A 26,240-nucleotide genomic window follows, 5' to 3' on the forward strand; every position below is an offset into this window, starting at 1 on the left:
AAACACCTCATCTACGGAGGAGACCACAGTTGCGTTATACAACCAAACGGACAACGAGGTGGCATCCAATTCCGATATGGTAGGCAAACTCTTCTGAAGGGTAACCCTAGATGAAATGGGGGAATATTCGAAGCTCTCGGATGCTTTGGAGGATGAGGAGAATATTCCACTTCTTCCGACGAAGAGAACGCTGACCAAACTGTAGTAGGCTGTCATCCAACAACGTATACCAGCGATGGTGCGGGTTGTACGGATCAACCTCAATCACAGTAAGGTGGCTTCAGCCGCACTCATTCTCCGTCTCGCTGAAAGAGAAGAGGAAATCGCGCTCATCCAAGAACCATGGGTCATAAAAGATCGGGTTTGCGGGTTGAGCAACAAAGAGTTTAAACTGGTCTATGTTACCGACAAAGGTAAACCTGGGTCGTGTATACTAGTGAAAAAACATATTAATGTGTTCTTATTGATACAATTTACAATGCGGATAACGCAATACTATCATTGTAGTCCTGCGGAAAGAGAATATGGTTTGCCTCGTCCTACATGGCACATGACGCGGTGCAGCCACTTCCATCACCACTTCTAAGAGGTACAGCCGTGGAAGTCGCGAGACGTGGTATTCCATTTATACTAGGTGCAGATGCCAGTGCTTACCATCCTGTCTGGGGCAGGTCAGACACCAACGAACACGGTGAGTATATTTTTGAATTCGTCATGTGTAACAATCTTCATATTGGCAATATAGGTGACACCCCTACCTTTGTAACAGCTACTAGGGAGAGAGTTCTGGACATTACGTGTGTCAACGAACGGGGGGCACAAATTATAAAAGATTGGAGAGTGTCTAAAGGCAACTCTTTCTCAGACCACAGGTACTTAACGTACAATATTGTATTACCAACAAAACTGTGCAAACTGGTCGTGAACTGCAGACGCACAAACTGGGGAAGGTTTGAAAACATAGTAGCCAGCAACCCCTCTGGCATGACATACCAAATTAACTCCGAACTACAACTCGACTCTACTGTTGATGAACTGACTTCAGTATTTCAACACGCTGCGAAAGCAGCATGTCCTCCGAGGACGAAGAGAGGAAAACCGAAACCTCCATGGTGATCCACTGACATAGTAAACCTAAGAAGGGAATGCAGAAATAAGTATAATGCCTCGCTTCATTATACTCTAACTCGTGGGACGGTTACAAAGACTGTCAACGCAGATTTAAGTATGCCATTAGGGCAGCAAAAACGGCGTCTTGGAGAGATTTCTGTCAAAAGATAGAAAGCACTTCTGAGACCAGCAGACTCAGGAAAGTCTTAACACCTAGTTACCTCATGAAAGAGGACGGAAATTGGACAACTAATAGAGAAGAAACACTAGAATTATTAATTCAAACACACTTTCCAGGTTGTTTATGCAATGAATCCTATAATTCACAATGAAGGTCCCTCAATAGATTTTATAACGGAGGACAATATAAAATTTGCTATCGGCAGTTTCAAACCTGATAAATCACCAGGACCAGATGGAATTATCCCCGCTGACCTGCAACACACAATTATTATGATTGCACCTAAGCTCGCCTCAACTTTTAAGGCAGCAGTACGACTAAATTATATCCGCAAGAAATTGGTTGAAGTAAAAGTGGACTTCACTCTCAAAGCAGGAAAAACCACACATACGAAACCGGAGGACTACAGGCCGATTAGTCTTCCTGCTAAAAACGTTAGAGCGATTGCTAGATGGGCAAATCAAAGTAAAGATTAGCAACAAGCTATCACCTTCTCAACATGCATACAGCAAAGCGAAATCAGTAGAGACAGCGATCCACTCACTAGTCGACACGATTAAGAAATCACTTCACTATAAGGATTACACCCTGGTGTCTTTCTAGACATCGACGGTGCTTTCAATAACATACAACCGGAAGCAATTACCAAGTCGCTAACGGAAATGGGAGTAAATAGAGCGCTCGTCTCACTCATAGAACGAATGCTAGTCGGGCGGACGATACGCGCAGATTTCGGTGAAACATCCATTAAGAAATTTCCAATCAGGGGTACACCTCAGGGTGGGGTAATCTCTCCACTTCTGTGGAATCTGACCGTCAATGATCTCCTTCAAGAACTGGAAAAAATGGGAGGTAAGATAATTTCATATGCCGATGATATTGTAATAGCAATCTATGGCAAACACCTTCCAACTCTGTGTGGCTGAGTCATTTCACCAAATGATAGCATAGGATCCTGGCCAATGCGACATTGAGGGGAACTGCAGGGCCGATAGGTATACCCTTGCAAACGTGAAGACTACGCATCCGCGATGAAATTGTAAGAGTAGCGAATGGAAGATGGCGTAACGAAGCCACTTGCAAAATAGCCCGATAGATGTGGTCGACCCTCCATGCTAAACGCACAGAACTTCTACTAAGAAGAGATAAGCATAGTCTTAACATACTGATTTCAGTTATTACGGGGCACTGCCTAATCGGTAGGCTCGCCCGGAGAATGGGTGTGCAAACACATGACTTCTGCAGAAGTTGTCTAGACGAGGAAGAGGAAAAGACGATCCCGCACCTTCTGTGTCACTGTCCTGCTCTATCCCGACTTAGACTCGCCATTTTGGGCGGGCATTTCTTTAGCGAATTAGAAGACCTCGGCTCTGTCGAAATTAAGGATCTTGTGAAATTTTTGAATAGATTACATTGCTTTCAGGAGAGATGAGGGCTAGTTCCCCACGCGGCATCACAATGGGCCGTGACCCTGAGTGTGTCCTACAAAGGACTACCGCTACAACCTAACATAACCTTAAATTTAAAGTTTGCTGTATATTTTACTGTGGTAAAATATATATACGTATAAGTACATACTATATATAACATAATGTAGCATAACATACATTAAGGGGTTACGCCACTCTAGCTACTGTAAAAAAGCAGTTTTTTAAGGATTTTTTTTACATTGAAAGAAAGGTGCCAGGAAAAAACTTTTTAAGTATATTATTAAGCATGTATTTAAGTGTAATTACAAATATTTTTATTGAAAAATATTACAAAATGGCGCCTTTGGAGTGAATCTCTGAACGCGCCCTGCAAAAAAGGCACTTCACGGCAAGCAGTACAACTGACGTAAATGTCCACCTAAACCAAATTAAAAACATTCTTCTCAATCGACGTGAGTATAGCTGTAGAAATACGTACGGGATTTTAGAAATATTGAAATTTGTGTATTTTGCAGATGTTTGAAGTCAAAAGTAGAATTTTTCGTCTAAAATGGAACCGTTAATTGTTTATAAAAAATTTTCTAATTAATTAATAAAAAAATCCGTACGTATTTCAGTGCGGAATAATGTTCTAAAGATCCTTGTACAATTACAAGTGAAAATATTAAAAATTGTTTGTGTTATGCTGCTTGCCGTTTTGAAAAATCACGTTTTGAGATAAACACGCTTTAAATTTGAATAGTCGGTTCAGAGACGTCAGAGGCGCTCGCGCAAAAGTGCGAAATATTAGAGATAAACATTTTTTTCACGCATAGGACTTTTTGTTTTATATTCTAAAGAGTTTCAAGCATCTTTTAAGCAAAAAAAAAAAAATTTCGATATTTTGAAAATCCTAGAGTGGCCTAACCCCTTAATACATAATACAGATTTACTTCTAATTACATATGGTCCGTTAATTAAGTTTAGGCTAACAAATACTGTAAAAATAGGAATTCAAAAATGAACAGGGCACTTGTAAAGGATAACCGAACGCGCTACGACTTATTGTTTAAACGAAAGTAAAGGGTTTTCCAATAAGAGGTGTTATTCCCGTAAAAGATCAATGGTTTTGTTGCTTGTGGGGCACGTAGCGCCGTCTTGTTGAACATAAACGTTGTCCAGATCAATACTATCCAATTCCGGCCATAAAAAATCGTTAATCATCTCTCGATAGCGCAATCCATTCTCCGTAACTGTTGCTCCCGCTTCATTTTCGAAAAAGTAAGGTCCAATGACTGCGCCGGACCATAAACCGCAATAAACAGTCACACATTGAGGATAGAGAGGCTTTTCAACAATAACTCTTGGATTTTCTGAGCCCCAGATGCGACAATTTTGCTTGTTGACGAAGTCACCGAGGTGGAAATGGATCTCATAATTTTCGATTTTTCGATGGAATTCCGGATCATTTTCATGCATCTTTTTTTGTTTTTTTTTTCAACCCTTTATTAATTGTTTCTATTTCAACTCAAAGTATTTACAATTTTCCTTTCTTTTTGGGTTTCAACAGTATTTAAAAGCCAATACCACTATATACATTTATTTAAAAAATTAACTCGTTATATAATTATAGATGCTTTCCATTTCAATTCAACCGGGCTATTCGGGTCATGTTCTTCGATTTCGCTATAACTTAAATATGTTAAAAATGGTCAAAAAAATGAGACACGTATTTTTTTGTTCGCCCGAAAAAATTTTTTTTCAAGAGTTATCGGCAATTTTGTTTTTCGGCTCAAACTCGATTTTTTTTAATTATAATTATTAAGAAAGTTGCCGAATGAATATTCTAGTAGTCGATTTGTGTGTCTTATGCTCTTGTTGCGTATTTCTTCATGGACTGTTTTTATTTAAGTTCTCGATGGATATTTAGTCTGCTTTTGATATTATACGAAGTATCTTATTTTGCGTTTCTTGTATAATTTTTATATTTGTACTGCTTCCATTTTTAGTATATCAGAATACTTATCTTCGAATTTTACATAAAATTGTCTTCCAGTTATATAACTTTTCATTAATTTGTAGTAGTCTGTTGGTAAATAAGTCAAGAGTTTTTGTCGAAGTCCTGCGTGCTATACTGTGTCAAAAGCTTTGGCTACATCGAGATATACCGCTTCACACGTTCGTTTTTTATCGATGTCTTCAAAAATTTTGTTTGTAACTCTGTGAACTTGTTGGATGGTGGAATTTTTGCCTGAATCCGAATTGGTGGCGAGATATTATTTTGTCCTTTTGTATAATGGGATCGATTCTGTCAAAAAGTAACTTTTCAAAAATTTTTTGATAATACTGGTAGTAGACTTATCGGTCTGTACCAAGTTACTTGCGTAGGATCTTCGCATGGTTTTGGTATTGCGATAATTTGAGCAATTTTCCATACTTTTGGGAAATATTTTAAGTTCAAGATTTGATTGAACAAGTTCCTTATATATGTAGATAAGCCCCTTCTCTGGGAGTTCTCTTAAGATTTTTCCAGTTATTAGGACGTATCCTGGAAACTTCTTAGGATCAGTTCACTTGCATTGTTTTATTCCTTCTAATGTCCCTTTTTTTAGTTTGCATCAATCTTTTTTTGCGTGGGTCGGGGAAATTTTACATTAGGCGTATTGTTCGTAAAAGTACTTTTGAAGTGTTTTGCGAGAACTTCAGCCTTGTCAAGATTTGTTCTAGTCCAGCTGCCATCAAATTTTCTGATAGGTGGTTAGTATACAATTTTATTTTCGATTTTGTGCTTTGCTTTCCATATGAATAGTTTGTCGTTATACCGGGTCCAAGATTTTCGATGCGTCTCTTAAGTTTCATATTTTTATGGTTGAATAGCATTTGCTTGATCTCCTTTGTAGCTGCGTTTAGCTTGCTTTTGCCAAGTGGCAGCCTTGATATTTGTCAGCGTTTACTTAAGCGGTTTTTGATTTTGATTTTTTCTTGGATGTGTGCAGGTATATTGTAGCTCGAAGATCAGATAGTGATAGTTGATAGTGTGGAGTTGATTTCATAGTGGCGTTCATTAGTGTGTGATTAAAATAGACTATCGCACTGTCGATTTCGTCAAAGGTCTTTTAGCTTATTTTATTGTTAAGTTTACGGATGACTACCTGTATTTCTGTAAATGTATCCCAGGAAGTTTTTTTGTTATATATGTTTCTATTCGAAGACTCCTTCGTATATGAGCTCTGATATATCATTATTATTGACGAATGATCAGATGACAGTTCACTTAACGATTTAATTGACATATCTTCGTGGTTAACGCTTTGGGTTATAAAAAATTCGATCAGATCTAAACTTTGTTTTGGATCAGTTGGCCAGTATGTTGGGTCGCCACTACTTATAAACTTGCTGTTGTTCCTTTTTATGGCGTCCAGTAAATTACGTCAATCTTGAACCCCAAATTGTATTTTTAGCATTATAATCCCCGCCAGCTATGTATCGTTTACCAAGTGTTTTCAAAAAGTCGTAGTATTGTGATATGGAATTTATGTATTTTGGGGGACAATATACAGCGGAGATTGTTAGTTTGCCGGCTTCGTCTTTAATTTGGATCGATGTCGCTTGTATGTTTACTTTTTCGTATTTTTCTAATTCAATGCATTTAATGTCTTGCCTAATTATTAGCGCTGGGCCACCATGAGCTTTGTTGTCAGGGTGGTTTGTGACAAATATTTTATAATCAGGTATTCTTGCAAAGCTTTTGCCAGTGAAATGTGTTTCAGAAATTAGTAATACATCTATTGAATTATTGTTTATAAACACTATCAGTTCTTTCAAGTGTTGACCCAAGCCGTTTGCATTCCAAACAACTATTTTACGTTTACTTGAGCTGTCCATCTATTTTGTTAACGAGCAATGTTATAATATTCATTCATTAGTTTTGTGAAGACCCGCTTCATCATTTCTTTTAATTCTTTGATGTCGTCATTTGAAGTTGCTTCAGAATTTGTCACACCCCATTGTGGGTTGTTAGAAATAACTTGTGCATATGCCATTGTCGGTTTGACATATTGTGAATTTATTTGCCGATTTCAAGCGTTTTGCTGTTTATCGGTATTCAATTCTTTGTAACGTTGCTCTGGGCATTGTTTTATTTTGCGTGCTTTGTACACCGCGCATCCTCTGTAGCTCGCTGTGTGTTTACCTCCGCAAAGGGCGCATTTTATGTTGCTGCTATTTTCTACAACACGCTCTATAGTTTTGTGATTAGCCGCGCATTTTACACAAACTGGGGTTTTTGTGCAAAAGTGTTTAGTGTGTCCGTATTTTTAACAATTTGTGCATTGTGGAATTGTTTTCTTTTGATGAGGCGCTTGGAAACTTATTTTGCAGTGTATTAGAATATTTATTGAATAAATATATTTTTTGTTTGCACCTTGCTTCATCTCCAATGAGAACAATGGCAGCGGTTTCTTGATGCCTTTTTACAAAATATTTTGAAGTTCCTGTTTAATTTCATCTTTATCAGCCGAATAATGTATTCCCCTTAGGAATACTTTGAATCCTCTTTCTTCCTTTAGTTTAAAAGTATAATACTGGGTTTTTTTTTCTTCTTTAATACTTTAATGATTGTAGTATAATTGTGTGAATCGGGTGGCTGTATTTTAACTTCATTGTTTTTCAAAGCTTTAAGTTCATATTTGCAATATGCAATGGTACTCAGAGCCTGCATTAACTTATCAATGCGTTCTACGTTTTGTATGTAAATCGGGGGAGGCTTAGATTTTTTAATTATTGGGTCTAAGTTTTCTGCAGCGGTTGGACTTTTTCATCCACTGTTATCGGTTGGGTCATTGTCTGGTTCGTCGTCCGAGAGCAATTCGAACATATTTGACTTTGTTTGCTGGCTGAGCCAATATGACGTTAGCTTTCTTTGGTTTGTTGTTGTGTCTTTGCTTTTATGTTTTTTTGTGCTATGTATATACATAATCATTTTGCATACTTGGAGAGTTGCATTTGAACGACCCAATCAGCAAAGACACGACATTTTTGATGTTCGGCCGGCTTGAGTTCTTGTGTTAACTGGCCTTAAGACCCAGATCTGTATGCCAAATACGGTGTAATGACGTTTGTGAAATGCCTAATTCCAAACAAACTGGGTTTTCTTCAACACTTTCGGCTACAACAGAAATATTTTGGCTGTTGTTGAGCGACGTGCACGGGTTTTATTCTTCACATCACTTAGTTGTCTCAACAGTTCGAATTTTTTCACCAATTTCTGTATTGCGGTCCGATAAGGTGCTTCACGATGACCCAAAAATGTTCGAGTTTTACGAACCGTGTCTGCCAAATTTTCAACATTTTTAAGCTAAATTTTAATAATCTCAGTGCGTTGTTTAAGCGTGTATGGTTCCATTTTTATTAATGGCGAAGTTTCCACTTGTCAAATATCAAAAAATAACAGCTTCAAAAGGGACATCTACCGAAATAGCGGGCTATTCAAAATAACACCTGTTATTGGAAAACCCTTTAGTTACCAGGCAATTGTTGTAGTACGCGAATACCCAAATAAAGTGACAAAATATTGTAATAAATTTTATTTTCTTAAAAACACTTAGGAATTTTCAAAAATATTATAGACAAAATTATTGGGAATTATCATCTCATGACTATAAACTATATAAGTAATTTACGTCGACTATTATTAGGGTCAGAATAATCTTGCCAGCCCGCTTTAAACAAAGCTATTTTTGTAAAAAAAAATATTGTACCTTTTTGATTTTCTTAGAATGAAACTCGAAGTATTCCAGGTTCCATATTATTGAACATTACTCAATGCGAGATCCTACTAAGTGATCATATAGAGATTTCATAGTTAGAGGGTATTTAAAGACTATATGATTAACAAACTAAATGATTCCAAAATGTGTTTTTAACCGTAGGTTTGAAATCATAATCTCATACTGCGATGAATGGGAACTGAGAAGGCTTAGGCCGATCCCAGAAATCTCGAATGGTCCACAGAGAGTTCGAAAATAAATACTGGAGTCGGTGCGGTCGTCTATGGGAGTCATAAGGAAAATAGTTAGTTTGCTGACAGATCACTATAATTTAAATTACCATATCTCAAGAATTCACATTGGGAATGAGACAGAGTATAAACTTTGTCTGGAGGATGATGAAACCACAGAGCATATATTCTACAACTCTATTACCTTGGCAAAGGCAAGACTATACGTACATACACACATCATCGATAGCAAACTGTTGCAGACATTCTGAAATTTGTTCGCAAGGCGGAAAATTTACTGAAAGAATTTCGTTTCCAACCAATTCCTAACCTGAGGCAAGGAGCATCTAGGTGAAATAGAACGTGATGTAAAATAGTTTTGGTTGTAGTGCCAGTCACTAGGACTAGTATTAATTTCTTCTAAAACATGTAGTAGGACACAAAAATCTTTTAGGTCGAAGTGTCGGCCATTGGGCATACTACAGATAATGAATTATGCTGCGCCCGTCTGGTCACCTGGCACTAGTGGTTCGCAGTGAACAAAGCTGCAGACCTTTCAAAATACTGCTTTACACCTTTATCACCATACACCTTTTCAACGAGGCTTCCATGCTCCCGTTCGAAGAGCACACCAAAATGCTCATCAAACAATTTCTGCTAAGGTGTTACTGTGGAAATCGCTCCCGGAGACATTTTCTGGAGCCTTATCCACCTCCCAGACGAGTCAGAAAACATCTCTTCAACTACACTGACGACATCCAGGACAAAACACAACTGGAACTATTGGACCGGAAAGTATACAGACAGACGCTAAACGACATTAACCGGGAAACTTTCATCAACTTTCTAAACCCCCAACCCCCGAATGCCGTTACCGGAGTCCAACCACCACCTATTGTAGACGAAAAACTTCAGTTGTCTCGTGAGACCCGCCCAACTTTGCTACAATTACGATCTGGATATTGTAGTAGGTTAACCTGTTATTTATCCATATTCGATCCCGACACACTCAATATATGGTATGCTCGGCATGTGAAGACACACCGCACGATACTAACCACTTATTCACATGCCCTCTTAAGCCGACTCACCCAACCCCTTCCTGGGCCTACCGTTAGATGAATTAGACGATGACGATCGGGGACTACACCGCACAGGCAGATCCTAGTGCATCCATTTGTAAATCATTTTTCTGTTTCGTAAATTACTGAAATATAAGGGTGGCGAAAATCTTCTGACTGAGCCATTAGTGCTCTTCCCATGCACGTTTCACTTCTAATAATCCAGTTTTAGAAATTGGACGGTATGCGGGGGGCAAGGCGGTAAGAAGCCTAGCGAAGGCTGTTTACATGGTATGTATGTATACCCGCAACACCTTTGTAATGGGCGAAGATATACAGAACTTTGTTGCAGTCATGATCAAGAGGTACCCGGCGGGTAGGCACAAAACGCTATGGGAGGAGTCCCTGTACAAGAAAACCAACATGGAGTCGAAAAAAGAAAATAAACGGGCCGGAATATCGGTCCAAATGTCGGTAGGAGTAGTGACTGCTACCATCGGTGGGTATGGGGGGGAACTTTATTCTCCACTGCGTGTCGCCAGTGGTTACACCTGCTGCGGTGGTTAATATGCTACTACAAAACAAAGTAATTGGTCAGTCTCAAGAGGTACCGCAGTCGTATCTGAAAACGTTAGCAACGTGGCGACCGTAAACACAGCCACGGAAGAGGAGCTGGTGACTTCACCAAAAGCTTCAACGTAAGGTGCCATTTCCAAGAGCAGGAAAGGACCGAGAAAGGAGCTGAGTAAGGACGGCAGAAATACCTTGCCCAATACAAGACGGCGATCAAAATTCAATTGCGGCTCGGCACAAAAAAATCCCTTTATGCCTACGGATCAGGTGGATTTGAAGTGGGCTGAAAACGCAATTACGAAAAGAGGTAGCTAAGGTCAGCGATGCAGCCAAATGACACGTGATCGTGGCACGAAGTCATCCGAATGGAAACATGACGACAGATCAATGGAAGTAGGTAGATGAAAAGCTGCTACAAGCTATCATTGCGCCGATTAAACCCTCGCCTTCATTTGAGAGAGCAGTATGGTTCATGGGAGTGAAAATTTTAAAGTGCAATGATGATACGACGCTAAAATTGTTCACTACGACTGTTCCAACACTGGAGAGTTTATGGAATGGTGCAAAACTGGAGATAGTGGATAGGAACAACATTCCATGCGAACCGAGAGCTGTCGTCCAAGTATATCACATAGTTAGATAAATAAGGATACAATAGCCTATATCCACGACAGAAAGCTGGAAACTGGGGAAGTGGAGCGCAATATCGGTATAAAATCGGTGATAGAAGTGACACTGGGACTACAGCACAAAGACGATGAAGCGACTGTAATGGACATGATAGAGAGCGGAGATATGGCGACAGCAGCTGTATCTGCGAAACAAGCTTCTGTCTTCGATGTAAAGAAAGATCCTGCAGACTAACCTCCTTCATTGTAAAACGGTTTCAGCAGAGCTCTTTCATATCTTAGAGAGCAGCGTATCCAATATGGCTGTAATACAGGAACCTTGGATAACATCCAGTAACAAGGTGGTTGGACTGCAGTGATAACTATAAGGCATACTACGCTCCAGTGGTAAGGAAGACAAGATCGGTCATCCTAGTGAAGAAAAATGTTAATAGCTACTTACTATCTAATTTCAACACACACGACAGGAAGCCCAGACTCTTTGCCTCATGCTACATCGCCCACAACGACGAGCCCCACCCATTGCTCACCAAAAGCTAACGGAAGAGGCACAGAGAAGAAACCAAGAGGTGACGGTGGAAGCGGACGGCAATTCGCATCACCCCCAGTTTGGCAGCAAGGACGATAGGACCTTGAGTGCCGCCTGACTGTTGCTAATTAAGGATATTCCTGTCTAATTTTGTCTCTGAACGTACACGGAAGGCATAGGTCTCCCCCTGGAAGATGCTGGGAAAACTAGCCATCGGCAGAGATCGTTCGCTTTGGGGCCGTAAACTTCAGCACCTATGTCTTCTGGGGTCTTCGAGCCATCTGTGTGCCAGTGTAGGGTACACTCCTGGATTTTCTTTTCAAATCCAGGTCTCCTCCAGTTCAACTTATTGTTCAGTTCAATTCTGAACTTCTTTTCCAATTCGAAGCCTTCCCTGGTAATATTCAGCAGGGTACGCTTGGCTGACTGCTGAATAACTATGTGGAGCGTTGTCAGTTCGAGCACTACTTCCATCGTTGCCGTAGGACAGATCCGTATCGCTCCCGTGATGCACACGCATGCTAAGCGCTGAAACTTAGTTAGCCCTGCCCGCACTGTCGAGAGAGTGACCGCACCGATGCCCAAGTGACCGCTCCGTATGTCACCATTGGTCTTATTACCATGATGTGCATCCATCTTGGACGCCGTACCCGAATGGGTTAGAGCGTGACTACCTTTCGGAACTCACAGAGAGAACGTAGATTCGAATCCCGGTGAAACACACAACCAAAATTAAGAAAAACATTTTTCTAATAGCGATAGCCCCTCGGCAGGCAATGGCAAACCTTCGAGTGTATTTCTGCCATGAAAAAGCCCCTCATAACTATTAGGAGGTTGAATTAGTTTTAAAGGTGACACACAGATGGCGCTATTTATCACTTTATCGTGTTGGCAATACTGAATATATATTCATGACAAAGCCTCATCCCTAGGCTTTGTTTATCAGTATCTGTCATTTCGCTGAAGTATAAACAACGCGGTGTTTTCGTGCTCCGAGTATGTCAACTTTCGTGCCGTCGAAACGCAATTTGCGGGAAGCTTTGCTTTTCTGCTTCAATTTGAAAAAAAAAATACAGCCCAAGCCCGTGAATTGCTGCAGGAGGCCTACCCAGACCATACTCCGTCGATTTCAACATGTGAGTACTGGTTTCGACGATTCAAAAGTGGTGATTTTCACACCGAAGACAAGGAGCGTCTTGGCCAGCCCAAAAAGTTCGAGGACGCGGAATTGGGGAAATTGGTAAACGAGGACTCGTGCCAAACCCAAGAAGAGCTTGCTGAATCATTGGGCGTTGATAAATCAACCGTTTGCAAGCGTCTAAAAGCGATGGGAATGATCCAAAAGCAAGGACATTGGGTCCCGTACGAGTTGAAGCTGCGCGACGTCGAACGGCGATTTTTTACGTGCGAATTGCTGATCGAGCGACAAAATTGGAACGGTTTTTTGCATCGGGTGGTGACTGGCGACGAAAAATGGATCCACTACGATAACCCAAAACGCAAAAAATCATGAGGTTTGCTCGGCCACGCATCAACGTCGACGACCAAGCAGAATATTCACGGCAAGAAAATCATGCTCTGCATTTGGTGGGATCAGGTCGGCGTATATTTTGAGCTGCTCCAACCGGGCGAAACAATCACGGGGGATCGTTACCGACTGCAATTGATGCGTTTAAGCCGGGCATTGAAAGAAAAACGGCCGGAAACGGTAAAAAGGCACGACAAGGTTATTTTGCAACATGACAACGCTCGGCCGCATGTTGCTCAACATGTCAAAAAATACCTTGGAACGCTTGGATGGGAAGTGTTACCCCACCCGCCGTATAGTCCAGACATAGCTCCCTCCGATTATCATTTGTTCCGGCATATGAGTCTCGATTTGGCGGACCAGCGGTTCTCCTCGTACGAGGCTACTAAAATATGGGTTGAGTCATGGATAGCCAAGCAGCGGCCAGAATTTTGGAGAAACGGCATCCGGAAATTGCGCGAAAGATGGGCGAAAGTTGTAGCTAGCGATGGCCAATACTTCGAATAAAATATTTTGTACCGTTTTTTCACAATAAAGCCCCAAATCTTCGAAAAAAACCTTTAAAACTAATTCAACCTCCCAATATATCTGCTGTTCGGTGTCGGCTTGAAACTGTAGATCCCTCCATTTGTGCAACAACATCAAGACGCACACTACAAATAGGAGGAGGAGCTCGGCCAAACACCCAAAAAAGGGTGTACGCGCCAATTATATATATATATATCCATCTCAGGATTCTTGGGTTACAGCCCCAAGATTTTCCTGCTTGATGTTTGCAGACCATGAGAGCCTTTGTTACCTTGGACAGGGTTGCGTTAGCATACCTTTTCCTGTTATGCTGATCTCTTTTATACCTAGTAAGGCTCTTTTTCTGGTGAAAGGAATGATAGCTGTGTTGCACGGGTTTATGTTCAGACCAACCCCAGCGAAACATCTTTTTGTCAGGTTTAAAGCTTTTTGCAGTATGTCGCTATAACTAAAACGACATCCGCGTATCTCTGAAAGCGCTTTCCGTTGTTTGTCAGGAAGTTAAGCAGGTCTTCTACTACTAGGCTCCAAAGGAGGGACGATAAGACTCCCCCCTATGAACACTGCTTACTTGTTTGTAACTGGATAGTCCTGTTCGCTGCTGCGATTTCGGCTATCCTTGTCTGTAGCAGGGACTTTAGCCATCTGCAGATGGGTCCCTGGACGTTTCTCTTTGGATTTGTCAAAGGCATTGTCAAAAGCTCCTTCGATATCGAGGAGGGCACAGAGAACTGTTTCTTCACAGTCAAAGCACTCTGGATCTCAGTACATAGCTAATACAGCGAAGTGTCCGTAGACCTTCCTGCCCTGTACGCATGTGGGTTTTGATGGAGAGGTGTTATACGCAGAGTGTTTAATCTGATTTTATTATCGATAATCTTCTCCATTGTTTTTAATACAAAGGAGCTTAGATTGATTGGTCTGAAGGACTTAGCCAGTGAATGGTCCTTCTTTCCTACTTTAGGTATGAAAACCACTTGTGCTCTTCTCCACACTGTTGGTATGTATGCCGGCGCAAGACTATCTCGCATTATCCCAACTAGGTGAGGGAAGCCTAGATGCAGCTCCTCGAAGCCTCGATGCAACGGGGGTTGAAGTGATTTCCTCGCAGAATTTTCTGAAACTACCCATCTTTGCTTTTCTAATTTCCTTACTATAAGCGGTTAGAATGGTAGCGTATTCGTCCCAGTACCCGGTAGGCTTGGCCTCGTACCGCCTTCCGAAGGACTGAGAGTTCATCCGACCACCATGACGTGTCGGTTTTGTCTTTTTGTTTAGCTGCCTCAGGATAGCGTGTCTCAGGTCTTATGATTTCACATTTGCCTGTCGTGCTTGTGTGTCATTCCGCCTTTCGGGTTTGGTCCCACGTGCAAGTGATTGTAATATAATAGAGACTCAACCTGGTTGCTTGCATATTCTTTTGGATCCCAACCGAAACAAGCCCCTGTCGGCCAAGTCAAGGCGGTATAACCTGGACAGCATTTTAAGCTAAGGTGTAGAAGTACGCTTGCCGAAAACAGCATGACTGGTAGTGCCTAAATAACGAATCGTTAACGGTTCCTCCGATGCCCCGGCAAGGTTGGTGCCTAACAAGTGTCTAACACCGGACCATTTCCTTCCGTGCATACTCGTGTGACCACAATTAGATAAATAGAAAACAAAATAAAAAACAATACGGAAACAACAAAAACTAAGAGTGTGCCGGTAACGCTCACGGAAGACGAGCTTCTCATTCTAGCCAGGGCACACTCGTTAGATCTAGCACGTCGAGTGCTCACCATAGCACTCCACTGCTGAAATTCTGTCATCTACCGCCAACAACTCAACACACAAAATCCTCTTCTCCGGTGCCCTCTGAAAGGGAGGTCCAGAAGAAGAATAAAAAATTCTCTAGGTCGTTGCTGAAAACATTCTGGCTAAGATACCTAGGAATGAATTGGCCGCAGACCAGATGATCGCAATGCAGGGGCAAGGTCAGATATGAAGCCGAAGTTTCGGAGCATGAAACCATGCCCGCAAGAGAAACTACCGACCTCCAATCACACAAAAACCCTATGAACCAACCAGAGGCTAAGCATAATCGATCACAAGATGTGAGTAGGCGTGCTGCCAAGAAAATAAAAAATTTGTCAACCCAGGGCATTGAGGGACATACCATAAGTGCGGTGCTTGCGGCTTCGAGGGTTGCTATAGCGAGGTGACCACGGATCACCTCCAAGTTTCCCTCGTAGACGCAACATCCATAGTGGTAGAGCGGTGCTGGCTCGTTGGGGTGCCATTGAGGGACGGCTGTCAGAAATGATCGTCGAATACCTTACGGCAAATCAAGGACAGACACCTCTTTTCGACTCGGGAGATATCTGCACGAGTTTCGGATGATCAAGTGTGCCCATGAGCTCTCCAAGGGTTTTCTGGAGAAGTGCGTTGCAAAGGTCTGCAATGTCTGAGAGGGGCTCTAGTTTAAGCTCTTCCCTGCGTCGGTGATCCCTAGGAGACCCAAAGCCCGCATTTAGCTACCGAAGATCCTCCACTGCCTCAAGATTCAAAACCCTGAGGTTCCTATGGACAACTGGTCTATGATAAAGTTGGAGGAACCTCAGAAAAACAGCTTCGCAGCCTTGCTGCTCATTTCGGAAGAGACCCTGAAGGTACTCGAGGAAAAGAAGCACAAACTCCATTTTAACCTCAGAATGACCCAAGTTAAGATCTTCCCGTGTCTGGTGCCCCGGAGGGCAACCTGGACGGAATAGAGGAAGTAGGTAATGAGCTCGACGTACCATGGCCGTCTTTGTCCGACCGGGTACCCGAAGACAAGAACTACAGGGAGCTCTGAGCTCAGGAAGGCCATGGAGCTTGCTTAGATGAGTATCCTTCAACAAATAAATGTTAAGGGCAGCACAGATTAACTTTATCCACAATAGTTTAGCCACCGATAACTTCAAATATAGTGTCATACTTAGGGTAGAAGACATTGATACCTGCCTAATCTAAGAACCATGGGCTCGGTAGGCTAAGGTTACGGGTCTCGAGAGCAGACATTATGATCTTGTTTATGTCTATACGGAAGGTAAGCCTAGCGCTTGTATCCTCGTTAGGAATACTATTAACACCTTTCTGGTTTCTCATTTCAGCTCATCAGACGGCCTTCAAAGTGGCTTCTCCGGTATCTTTTAGCAAGATGGACTTTCTTCCATGGTGAAGGAAAATGGCGACCGACTTGAAAGAGAAGGTTTGGAAGGTGTTTAATGAATGGCACCAAATTAAAAATTGACCGTGTAATTTTGAAGGAATATAAAAAAGCCATTAAATATGCGAAAGCCAACTCTTGGATGGAGTACTGTTAATTCATTGAATCCGTGAAGGATTCTACCAGACTGAGCAAAATCCTTTCGAGGAACCACTTCACCAGAACTCTTGTAAAAAAGGAAGATGGGGAGTTGGTTGAATATGCAGAAGAATCTTTGACAATATTAGTAAATGATCATTTTCCGGAAAGTCTCTTGTCTCATGTAGCACTGTCGGCACGAGTCGAAAAGTAGGGCTACTCGATGTTCCCCTAAGATCTATCATGTCGGTTTACAAAGTCATGAGGGCAATCAATAACTTTTCTCCCTTTAAATCCCCTTGTTTTGGCAATATCTTGCATGTGACTCTTGAGAAAATAAGTAACTTAGCGGCTCCTGTGCAAATCCGCACACTGGAGTTTGAGGGTCGTGTTAGGCAATCTTTCCAAATAAGCAGGATTGGATCGGAGGCAAAATCTACACCGAAACTGACACCTCTGTCTTCACTGACGGCTGCACGGTGGAATAGGGAGACGGAGCAGGGGTTTTCTCTAAATCAGCCAATTTATCAATCTGCTTAAAATTACCCAATACTGCTAGTGTATTTCAGGCAGAAGTCTTGTGCAAAATGCTAAGGAAACGTGGGAGCAAGGGAGATATTAACATTTTCCCCGACAGTCAAGCCACGATCAAGGCTAGTGAACTCCTGTAAAGAGGAGCTCAAATCTCTTGAGTGGACAGGTAACATTTCTCAGATCTGGGTTCCATGACATATGAACATAGAGGGAAGTGAAATTGGAGATGAGCTTACCAGGATTTCAGAGCCCTCCTACCCGGTCATCGGCAACCCTCTGACAGTTGATAAAGGGGAATTGCACAACTTATTTCTCAGGAAAGCACAGAAAAGTTGGAGCTACATTTCTTCATGTGCCATTTTCGAAAACTCTCATTTTGGCAACTAAACGATTAAGGTCTGTGGGAGCTCTCTTTTTCAACAGTCTGGGACAGTGCGCCAACCTAAACACCATCAATCTTCTTTATTACATCAACAGCTCTGGCTGGCTGTAGATATCTTCCTGTTGAAGGTGTCATAATGGTATACATAAAAACGGCGCTTTGGTGCTACTTGGGAAGTGCGAGAGTGGTACTTTAACCATTTCGCTTACCTACCTATAAATTTTATTCGAAGTGGCTAAAGCCAAACCCGGCCCACAGTTCCCAGTATTTTGGATTATCTTCGGCCTCTTTTTCTTTCGGCCTTTTTTTCTTTCTGATAATACGTCTCCCTTCCTTTCTTAGCTCCCGGTAGCGATCACACATGGCTCGCGTTGCGCCCGATCGCAACGTGGCTCTATAGGCAGCATATTTTTTTTCTGCGGTTAAAGTTTAATCATGTCTTTGAGTTCATCAATATCTTCGTTGTTTTGAGGTTTGATAGTTAGTTCTGGTTCTATTACCTGTGATGATGAGGTTATTGCATCAGCATAACTTATACTTGGTATTACTGTTGATTTTGTGATGTTTGTGTTTTGGTTTGTTATGACTTCCTTTTTGCGTAAAGGTGGGAATCGTTGAATTTTTATGGCTTTATATATTTCGCAGCCTTTGTAATTGGCGGTATGATTACCTCCACATAGTCCGCATTTCACTTGAATGGTTGGATTGTTGCATTCGCTTGTTAAATGTTTTCCTGCACATTTTACACATACTGAGTCTCTTGTGCAATAATTCTTTGTATGTCCATACTTCTGACATTTCGTGCATTGTGCGCTTATCCATTTATGATGTGGTGCCTCAAACGATACGATGCATTGCATTAATTTGTCTATGTTGTAAATGTCTTTGTTCTTAGTATTTGTTTCCAGTTCAATAAAAAATAGTTGTAATGGTTTTTTTGTTGTTCTTTGAGTTATATTAAATATATTTTTGACTTTATGACCTGTTTCTCTTAATTCACTCTTTATTTCTTCTTGGTCCACAGAAGGATGCATGTTGCGTAATACTACTTTGAACCCCCTCTCATTTTTTGGTTTGAGAGTATGCAGCCGCTTAGCCAATAGTTTGGTAATTTGCTTTGGCTCAAGTTCGCTGTTATTTTTTGTTTTTTGTTGGTGGTTGACAAAGTTGAGGACTTTATAGGTGAGTTTCGCGATCTCTTTATGGCTGCTCATTTAAAGAGTGAGGTTGTACATTAGAAGGTGGGGAGATAACAAGCAATGGTTTGTTGGATACTGTTGTTGTTGCGGTACTAGTGTACAGAATTGATGTCGTTGTTGGTGATGAGTTGGTTGTAGTTGTTGTTGGCATTCCGTTTGTGCTCACGCACGCTGTTAAACCGCCATTAAACGGCTTAGCTTGAAGGTTGACGCTCTCTACGCTTTGCGGAATCCTGCAGAGTTAATAGAGAGGGCTGTCTCTATTTCGTTTGCTTTCTTTTGCATTGAGTTCGCGCGCGTAATTGCCGCAGTACTCACAGTTTGAAAAGTTATTGTTTTTGTTACAGGCTCACTCGCGGGTAGCTTTCCTCTCCGCGTGGGAGAGTGCTGCACACTCATCTTGCCTTCTGATTATTTGCTTGAATACTTTGTTTTTATTTATTTTCTATTTTTATTTCTTAGTTTGTTTGTTAGCAAGAAATTGTTTTTAATTATGTTTGTAACACTTGGAATTGCTATGGGTGAGTCTCTGTCTCTTTTAAGCAGTATTGCATACAAAACACAGTAGAAAAGCTATTATTAATACGGATCGAAATTAAAACACGTTCGAATCAACGTACAGCGATATCAGCCGACTCTGAACGGCCAATATTTTTATGAGGAGCTTTTTTTCATGGCAGAAATACACTCTGAGGTTTCCCATTGCCTGCCGAGGGGCGACCGTTATTAAAAAAATATTTTTTTTAATTTTGGTGTTTCACCGAGATTCAAACCAACGTTCTCTCTGTGAATTCCGAATGGTAGTCACGCGTCAACCCATTCGGCTACGACGGCCGTCCATTTCACTTTATACCTCATATGTTGGTGGAATGTTGGTCCTTCTGCTTTGTTTTCAACCATAATATTATAATTATTTCTAATTAAATCCTCGAATTAAAAATCTCTCAGTCCATCACGGCCCCTAAAACCCTCAGGATTTTCATTCCTCATCGCGATAATGTTTCGTATTGTTGCCAGAAACAGCGAATAAGAGTTCGGTATTGACCAGGAAAGGTAATTTGACTAAGTTAACTCGTATTGTTGTTGTGGGGCGGTGATTTGATTGACTTATCGTTTTCTTGTTCGGCAGCCATTTTTTTTAATTTATGTATCTTATTTTCAATAGAATCGATTCTTCAAAGCAAATCGCGAATTATGTTGTTCTTTCCTGGAACGTGGCGAATGATAGTTGTGAATTCAATATATATATGTATATAATTGGCGCGTTCCCCCTTTTTGGGTGTTTGGCCGAGCTCCTCTTCCTATTTGTGGTGTGCGTCTTGATGTTGTTCCATGTTGATGTTGTTAAGCCGATTCCGAACGCAGATATATTTATGAGGGGCTTTTTCATGGCAGAAATACATTCGAAGGTTTGCCATTGCCTGCCGAGGGGCGACCGCTATTAGAAAAATGTTTTTCTTAATTTTGTTTGTGTGTTTCATCGAGATTCGAACCGACGTTCTCTCCGTGAATTGCGAATGGTAGTCACGCACCAATCCATTCGGCTACGGCGGCCGCCTAATGAATTCAATAATATAACTTAATTGCGCTACACGACATTGCTTTCTTTAATTTAATGAATGCAACTGGCAATGGCTTGTGATCGCGTCCGTCCAGTAAGTCTTCGAATTAATTATTGAACGCCAATAGCTCTCTGTTGTATTTCGGATATCGGGAATCGCTGATCCGGTTTGTAATGTTTGAATACCTCTCTTGCATTTTCAGTCCACGTGAGAGGTGTTTAATCGTAATAACAAAAAGCGACATTAGAAATTAATCATTAACATGAATCGTTTTTAATCTTTCAGCTGTGACTTCATGACCCAAAAATATTATTTTGCTAGCCGCAAATAAACATTTTTCAGCGTTTATCCGAAGTCACTAATCACACAAGCCCATGAGCACATTTCTATTGTGTTCGGCGTACTGCTTGTATGATTCGCATACGACTTTGCGTAAGTCGGTGCGGTAGGTGAGGATTCGGATATTTATAGTGTTTTGTGCGTGAATTTAACTGCCTATAGTTACTGCATGGAGGTCTGGCGCGCGGCGTAGTTGCGATTTGTGGGTCTGCAAGTACCAAGTTGGAGCAGTTCGTTGGATTATTTTTTATCAATTTTTAGTGATAATGGTTTTTTTTTTTTGCTGTGGCTACTGGTCCCGTAGTTTCGATGAAGTGCTTTACATAAGTCCTTTCCTCAACTCGGGAAGAGGGGGTTTCGTCAACTAATCCTTTGAATTCAGGTCCAAGAAACGAAAATTTGTTAGTCGTCTCGATTGTTATTACCTAATGTAAAATTGAAGTCATTAATTCACCTTTGGAATACGCTCCAATGGTATGCTAAAGTTCAACGAGAATTCGCGTCTCAAACCTAGGCATACGCTCAGAAACCGTTTACCATATGTTTGAATACATGCGTTTGCGGCATAGTATTGTGGATGCCCTTCTGTGGTGCCTTTGTTGTAGTTGTTGCGTATGAGTTCCTTCTTACGGCGAGTTGGTTTTAGTATTGCGTTATCTGCTCTTGAGTCGATTGCGAAATCATGCTTAGATAGGATGTCTTGTATGAACAGGCGGTTTGAAGACGTGCATAGTGTTGACAAAGCACGAATTATTTTGTTTACTGTAGACTGAATTACTCCTGTAAGGGGGAAATCAAATCTCTTTGGGGGGCAGGTAACATTTCTCTGATTTGGGTTCCAGAACATAGGAATATAGAGGGAAATGAAATTGCTGATGAGATTGCCAGGAAGGGGACTTAATTGGTCTCAGAGATCTTCTACCCGGTCATCGACATCCCCCTGACAGTTTATAAAGGGGAATTACACAACTTATTTCTCAGGAAAGCGCAGAAAAGATGGAGCTCCATTTCTTAATGTGCTATTTCGAAAATCCTTTGGCCAAAAATATGCAGAAAAACTAGGTTTCCCATTTGACCCCCATTGCAGAAGCGGTTGGGATCTTTCAGAGAAGGAGACTGTTGAGCACTTTCTTTGTAAATGTCCAGGATTGGCAGCTAGATGATTAAGGTCATTGTGTGCTTCTTTCTTCGACAGCCTAAGGCAGTACTCATAATGGTATCACATCGGCGATTTAATGATAACTGGGGAGTACCAGAGTGGTACTTAAACCATTTCACCTACGTACATACCTAGGTTGAATGAGCTTGGTGAGCCAAGTTTTCGGCGTTATATTTGGTTTTGGTGGTTTTTGGTGAAACCAACACAAATCATTGTCATAGTTTCGCTTAGTACTGGATGAGCGGTCACGCTATTGTTGTGGTGTTATTTCTCAAGATGTCAGCCGATTCTGCATTTCGATAATAATTCTGCGGATTGCTCTGATTTTCGATGCAAGAATGTCTGCAGTCAAAATAGCGTCACAAAAGACATGTGTCTGTACATAAGCCTCAGACATTCGCACATATTTGTGACGCTTTTTTAATAAACTGTAAAAGGCTGTCGTTTCAGTGCAACTTTCCTGTTTGCCGATAAAATTCGGTGAAAATTATAATCAAGCAATGGGGGATAAAGTTGTTCGTTTAGTTACCTTAGATGTAGTTGAAAAAGGCAAAAACGAAAGTACAAATATCTCTGAATTAGGCTTCCAAACAAGACCAAGTGTTCTTGTGACATTAGTGCTATATTGAAATCTCCAGAAGTCTTGTTTGCCGTGGTTAGCGACATCAGCCAAAATCAGAATGTCGTTGGAACACCATTTTCTGAAATAAAATATTTCCGAAAGGAGCAATGTCCTTCTTTCATTTGATATAACATCATCTTCGTCCAGGGCGTTCGCATCGAAAATTATCAGCCGTATTATGTATTACGATCGAACTCCCGTCGTGAACGGAGCTTCCGTCACGAATTCGGCAAAAAATGTATAGGTTCCAGACATGATTCAATTATAGAAGGTTAGGTAAGTAAGTAGCTTTCTCGCTCCCTCTTGACAAATCGGCTCCCTTATTTGAAAACATGTTGCTTCTTTACAAATATACCTACATTTTTGACGAAAAAACTTTTAAATTGTAGTAAAAATTAAACTTTTGGTGCAAATTATGTGGTCGGCAACATCCTTTTCACTTTGACGCTTTGCCTTGTTATTATTCGTTGAAAATCATTTGTCTGCATGTAAACGTTCAAGTAAGTATAATAATAAAAGCTAATTATTTTGTAAATTAATGTCATTTTTCACTATTTAGGTCGATTATGTCTTACATTTGGTGGTAGTTGATTATTTGGAGTCGCCTTTCTGCTGCCGAAAACTACCGGTTGGTGAATTTTCATACACGTAAGTCCAGATCAGACATTTGTATATATTAAACTTTTTCATTCATAGGTTTTTAGAACAACGTTTTTGCAAATATAATAATGACCACCTTACATACAATACGTAAACTACAGTTAGTAAGTTCTGTTAGAATATTTGCTAATAAATTGGTTTTAAAAGTTTTTATTTGTAGGACTTCACAGACGAGCAAGTGCAGCGGAAGATGTGTGTTGATTAGCTGGTTTTTAGAAACGAAGGCAAGTATCTTCTACTCAAATATGAACGAGAGTGTATCAATGAAACGGTCCGCGGATGACATATGGCAAAAATAAATTTTTTGTTTTTTGGTAGGACTGTTGGACAAATGGACAACGCGGACCGACACCAACGAACTGAGAAAGTTGGGAATTTCCTCAGAGGACGAACTCTTGGCCTCAGGCCAAGAGACGGTTGATGGGAAAGCTGTGGGCCACAGCACGCCATCAACCTTCAATCAACCATGCACATCCGCTGATGCCAAGGGGCAAAAGCGCCAAAACGTTAAAAAAGGCCCGTCCAGGTATAAGCTTTACCAGAGGTCTCTGACTATTCTCGGAAGAATAAACAAAAATGAGGCTGAAGGGAAAACTCATCCAAAGGACGCGGCCGATAAGGCAAGGTGCCAAAAAGTGGTCGATGAGTACCTGGCGTTCCAGGCCACCCAGAAGGCAGAAGCCGTGAAACGCAATAGTTCGCAGGACGAAAGCGACAAGCCAACGAAGAAGCAGAAAGTGTCGGTTCACACCGCTTCAATACCAAAACCAACCAAACGCTCATTTCATGTGGTGGCACGGAATCACCTGCAAATAGCGTTGGTTGATGAAATAACTAACCGCGGTAAACCTGCATCGGATAAGTGGTCCGAAATCGAGGCACGGCTGTCCCGCATTGTCGTCGATCACGTCATGGCGAACCCGGAGGGTCATGTGCCAGGATTTGATTCAATGGAGGTGGTCCGCGGATACAGGGCGATCAAGTGCGATGATCAACCCTCCCTTAACTTCCTGCAAACAGTTGTGGGCAAGATCCAGAGCGACTGGGAAGGTTTGAGGCTCAAACTAATCCCGGCCAGCGAAATCTCTCGACGGCCGAGGGCTCGCATTTGGATCCCGAACATGGAATTCGAAGCCAAGCAACTTATTCCATACCTGCAGGCACACAATCGCACTGTTCCGATGGATGACTGGAGCATCATCAAAGCGGAGGCTCCGCAAAAGAACAGTGTGTCCTTCCTTCTCCAAATATCGGAGGAGAGTATCGAGCCACTGGGAAAAGTGGACAATAAACTTCGGTTCGGCGTCAGGAAAACGCAACTGAAGATATTCCGATCTGCAAATCCGGAGGATGAACAGGACGAGGTTGACGGCGCCAACGAGTTGCTCACAGGCATGCAACTTGACGACGCCGCATATACCAAAAACGATGGCGTTAATGAGCAGCACCCGGGAGTGCAGCTTGGCGACGCCGTCGAATTGCAAAGCGACCAGCAGCATGGGTCTCAAGGTTGTCCAAATAAACCTGCAGCACTCGCGGACTGCAACGGACAACCTAACCGTTCTCCTGGCGGAGAAGGACGTCGACATCGTTTTAATCCAGGAGCTCTGGGTGCGGAGCACCGAGGTGAAGGGGTTTACTGGAAACAACCACAACTTTTTCTACAAACGGACTGAAGGTAACCCCAGATCTTGTATTGTAGGTAAGAAACATTTGAACATATTTTTTTTAATCCCATCATATTGTTCACAGGATGTGACGGCTGTGGAGGTAGAAGCCGCTAACGGTGTCGGCATCATACTGGCTTCCATCTACGTGGCATATGATCGGCCAGCACCACCCGAGGAGGCTCTTCGGCTTGTGAAGTCAGAAATAAGAACCGGCTACTCGGATGCGATGCCAACGCGAGGCATGCGTTGTGGAGAAGCTCTGAGACAAACGACCGAGCAGAGTCTTTACATCATTTTATTATTAATACTAACTTATCGGTATGTAATTAACAGGGGTAACACTCCCACTTTCACCTTTCCTAGTACGGAGTACTTCAGAGGATGGGAGGAAGTGATTGATTTTACTCTACTGTCTGAAAATAGTTCAGTAAGGGTAGATAATTGGAGGGTATCTAATAAAAGGTCCTTTTCTGATCATAGTTGGATCCTCTACGATTTGGATCTTAAGGTAGATCCACCCCTACCGTATCGAAATCCTTTAAGAACCAACTGGAAGAGGTTCAAAGTGCAGTAAGCAAGAGGATAGGAGACACTCCTATCCCTCAAATCCCTCTCACGCAAAACCTTGAGAGTAGGGTCATAACACTGGAAAAGGCATTTAGTAGGGCCTACAAAACGTCCTGCCCCATAAAATTTAGCAAAAAAAACTCACCCTCCTTGGTGGAGCAGTGAGCTCTTAAAACTAAGGGAAAAATCTAGATCAACGTTTAACCTCAGCTACTCGACGGGAAATTGGGAATTATACAGAGAAAGTCGGAGACAGTACAAGAAGGCAATCAGGGCCGCCAAAAAAGAGAGCTGGAGGGAATTTTGTTCGTCAATCGAATCCACCAGGGATTCTGCTAGGCTCAGCCGTGTTCTTTCCAAAGACCACTCAATGGCTTCTTGGGTCAAGAAACCTGATGGAACTTGGACTGCTACAGCAGAAGAATCGCTAGAGCTTCTGCTAAACAAGCATTTTCCGGGATGCAGCGCTTACGAAAGTGAGAGGGGAAACATTAGGCGGAGCCAATATAATCCACAGCATCTTGCAATTGAAATTATTACCAAAGAAAAAGTTGCATGGGCAATCAAATCTTTCTCACTCTTTAAATCTCCGGGGCCAGATGGGATCATTCCAAAGATGTTACAGAAAACCTTGGACTGTATCCTACCATGGCTAGTGGAAATTTTTAAAGCGTG

General features: G+C 41.7%; 1 protein-coding gene across 1 annotated transcript in view; it reads left to right on the plus strand.

Moving 5' to 3' along the window:
• Positions 1-543: 543 nt before the first annotated feature.
• Positions 544-26,240, plus strand: part of LOC129250060 (uncharacterized) — an 82,921-nt gene continuing 57,224 nt past the window's right edge. The window contains exon 1 of the mRNA XM_054889702.1: positions 544-691. Coding sequence (XP_054745677.1) covers positions 544-691 — 148 coding nt within the window. The remainder of the gene's footprint in view (positions 692-26,240) is intronic.

Source organism: Anastrepha obliqua, chromosome 6 (assembly GCF_027943255.1).
Source record: "Anastrepha obliqua isolate idAnaObli1 chromosome 6, idAnaObli1_1.0, whole genome shotgun sequence".
In the NCBI taxonomy this organism is placed as follows: Eukaryota; Metazoa; Arthropoda; class Insecta; order Diptera; family Tephritidae; genus Anastrepha; species Anastrepha obliqua.